General features: G+C 37.9%; 1 protein-coding gene across 1 annotated transcript; it reads right to left on the reverse strand.

Moving 5' to 3' along the window:
- Window positions 1-203: 203 nt before the first annotated feature.
- On the reverse strand, window positions 204-2,335 carry LOC147603504 (uncharacterized). Its single transcript, XM_086796539.1, has 3 exons — window positions 2,178-2,335; window positions 1,893-2,022; window positions 204-397 (listed from the first exon to the last, which is right to left on the reverse strand). The coding sequence occupies exons 1-3, from the start codon at window positions 2,212-2,214 to the stop codon at window positions 349-351; spliced, it is 216 nt and encodes a 71-aa protein (XP_086652665.1). The 5' UTR covers window positions 2,215-2,335; the 3' UTR covers window positions 204-348.
- Between the last annotated feature and the right edge of the window lie 332 nt (window positions 2,336-2,667).

Here is a 2,667-nt window from a genome sequence, read left to right on the forward strand (position 1 = left end):
GAAATGCATGTATATTGCCCTTGGGTTTGTAACTTCCACTATGGAAGATACAAGTTTATTTTTCTCTTTAACATAAACCACTTTTTGAGAAGATTTCTTGAATATGTTGCCTTAATTAACTAGGGTCACAAAAAAACCAAACATTGATCGTATTATGGAGACTCAGAGTACTACTTGCAAGATGATAATTGCAAACACTAAAATGATGTGCAATATAGCATTCATCTTATGAAAATGATTTGTCAACATACAAGTTCATACATATGGATATTTGATATGCTCGCCAATCCTTCTTTTATTATTATTAATATATAATCGTCATGATGTTTTCTATCCAAAAAAGATAGATTAGCCGCAACACTCCTCCAGTATACAACAGCAGCAAAGTGCGGCCAAGCTGCACAATGCAAAATAAATCAATACATAGATTTAGAAAAATAGTTCAACAAAAGGTAAAAAAATATTAGGAGTATAGAAGTGAAACATAACTAAAAATTCAATTGAGTGCATGCATATATGCTCAATATTGAAAATCAACTGATTGCATACATCCATTCTCAGTATTAAACATATGCTAAAACAAGAGACACTCAAAAGGTGTACAAGCATCCATTCTTTTTTCCCAATGGCCTTTGGCCCAAAATCCTCTTGCAGTTACCGATTTTTCACCACCCATAGGTGCTTAATTATCCGCTTGTAGGCGATGCCACCGAAGAAGTATAAGGGGGATCTTAAACCCAAGACCTCTTGGTCATAGGCAAACACCTTCACCACTTGAGCTACACCTCATTGGCCACAAGCATCCATTCTTGTTGTGAAAGCATATGGACTACTTACATGCACAAGTAAAAGTACGTATATGGCATATGATTGTGTGCGCATGTGTACCAAATATGCACAAGTATTTATGCGCATATGATGTGTATCTATACCAAATATATAGATTACCATTTCAGTTACTTAAAATTTATACTACTAGTTGGCAAGCATCCATGCTTGATGTGAAAACACAAGCCCTCCTTACACACAAGTGAGAGTATGTGATTATGTGTGTAAAATATATAGATTATCATATCAAAGATTTAATTTTCTACTACTAATTGATTTTATACTATAGTTGGAACTTGGTGAAATGAAAGAGGTTTGGTTAAGCATAAAACGCAACATATGATCTTAGAGGAGGATTTATATGTAGTTAAGGTGGGAACTAAGGTGATGTTCTCAAGACAAGGGTAGAAGTTGGAAGGGGCTATAGTAAGGAGGTTGGTAAAGCTTAGAAGGGGCTACAGTAAGGGGCTTTACACACCTACTTCCCCTTTTTGGAAGGGGCTATAGTAAGGGTGTTGGGAAAAGTTGGAAGGAGGTAGAGTAAGGGGGTTCACACACCTATTTTTCAACATGTCAACTAATAAGGTGGGTGGGTAGGGACTTCCCTGGGCTCCCCTTGTTTTGAGGTAGGGGTGAAGGAAGATGTCCAAGAAGTGTAGGAACACCCTAAGAGAGCAAACATTGGTACATACAGGGAAAGGGTACATATAGTACTAATTTTTAAAGGTAGTCAAGCTTGTTTTTGGGCATTTTAGTTTCAAAAATATATATGGGCGGACAAAAAATACATTAGATCTAAGGAAAAAAAGGTCCAAAATTTGTGGGCGAAAGGGAGACTTCCTTGAGGATACTTAAAATTAAAAAAAAAGTGTTTTCAAAGATAATTTCATGTATTCGATAAACTTAATTTCAAGTAATTTTCAAGATTTAAAGTTGCGATTACACTAAACCGGGCCTTTCCAAAACAGACAGAGGTCTTTAGTAGAAAGTTCAAGGGGGTTCACCTGCTTGTGAGCGTGTGAAAAAGAGAGAGAGAGAGAGAGAGAGAGAGAGAGAGAGCGAACCAGCCTTCTATGCAGCCCTTGTCTCGGGCGTCTCTTGTCTGAGGGCGATCCTTGCGACTAAACCTCCATTTCTTAGTAGTAGAAGGGGCTTTGAGAGGAGGAGGCGGATCCTGCAGAGGGATGGGGTATCCTGCCACCACAACAACCGAAGCCAAAATCACACACACACTAAAATTAATGAGCCCAGAATCACAATACACCATCCAAGACCACCTAGAGAGAGAGAGAGAGAGAGAGAGAGAGAGGGGGAGAGGCCTGTCTCATCAGAGCTTCATCATAGCAAACCTGGAGGAGGGTATCCGACCGTTTGCTGCTCAGCCATCTCTTCTCTTATCACAGGAAGCTTGCAAATGAATGAAAATGAGGACACTCCTTAATCCTAGTGGCCTGTAAAATGTATCCTCTTTCCCCTCTCCCCCTCTCTCTCTCTCTCTTGACTTTTCAATGTCTTTTTTAATCAAGGGCCTTGTCACCCTCCACCCTGTCATACTGTTTTTTGTTCTGGCATCTGGCAGCATTATGATTTTTTTATAGTTTTCGTGGCGTGGGGGACTTTGTGCGCTCCACCATGCTATTTGTCAATGCTCATCTTCTTGTCCTTATAGGCCTTCTTGTCCATATTATATATACACATATATAATATGTCTATATATGTATATATATATATATATACACATATATTAATATATATATGTACATATATATGTATATATAATGTATCTAACTAAACTATTTTGGTCCCATATTTGTTCATATCTCTGTATTATTTTAAGAA

Source organism: Cibotium barometz, chromosome 64 (genome assembly GCF_041138505.1).
Source record: "Cibotium barometz isolate CiBa-2024 chromosome 64, ASM4113850v1, whole genome shotgun sequence".
Lineage (NCBI taxonomy): Eukaryota > Viridiplantae > Streptophyta > Polypodiopsida > Cyatheales > Cibotiaceae > Cibotium > Cibotium barometz.

Coding starts and splice junctions, on each gene's coding strand:
- LOC147603504 (XM_086796539.1), bottom strand. CDS start 2,214: ATGGCTGAGCAGCAAACGGTCGGATACCCTCCTCCAG. Junction 2,023..2,177: donor GGTCGGATACCCTCCTCCAG/GTTTGCTATGAT, acceptor TTGTGGTGGCAG/GATACCCCATCCCTCTGCAG. Junction 398..1,892: donor AAGGGCTGCATAGAAGGCTG/GTTCGCTCTCTC, acceptor TGCATTGTGCAG/CTTGGCCGCACTTTGCTGCT.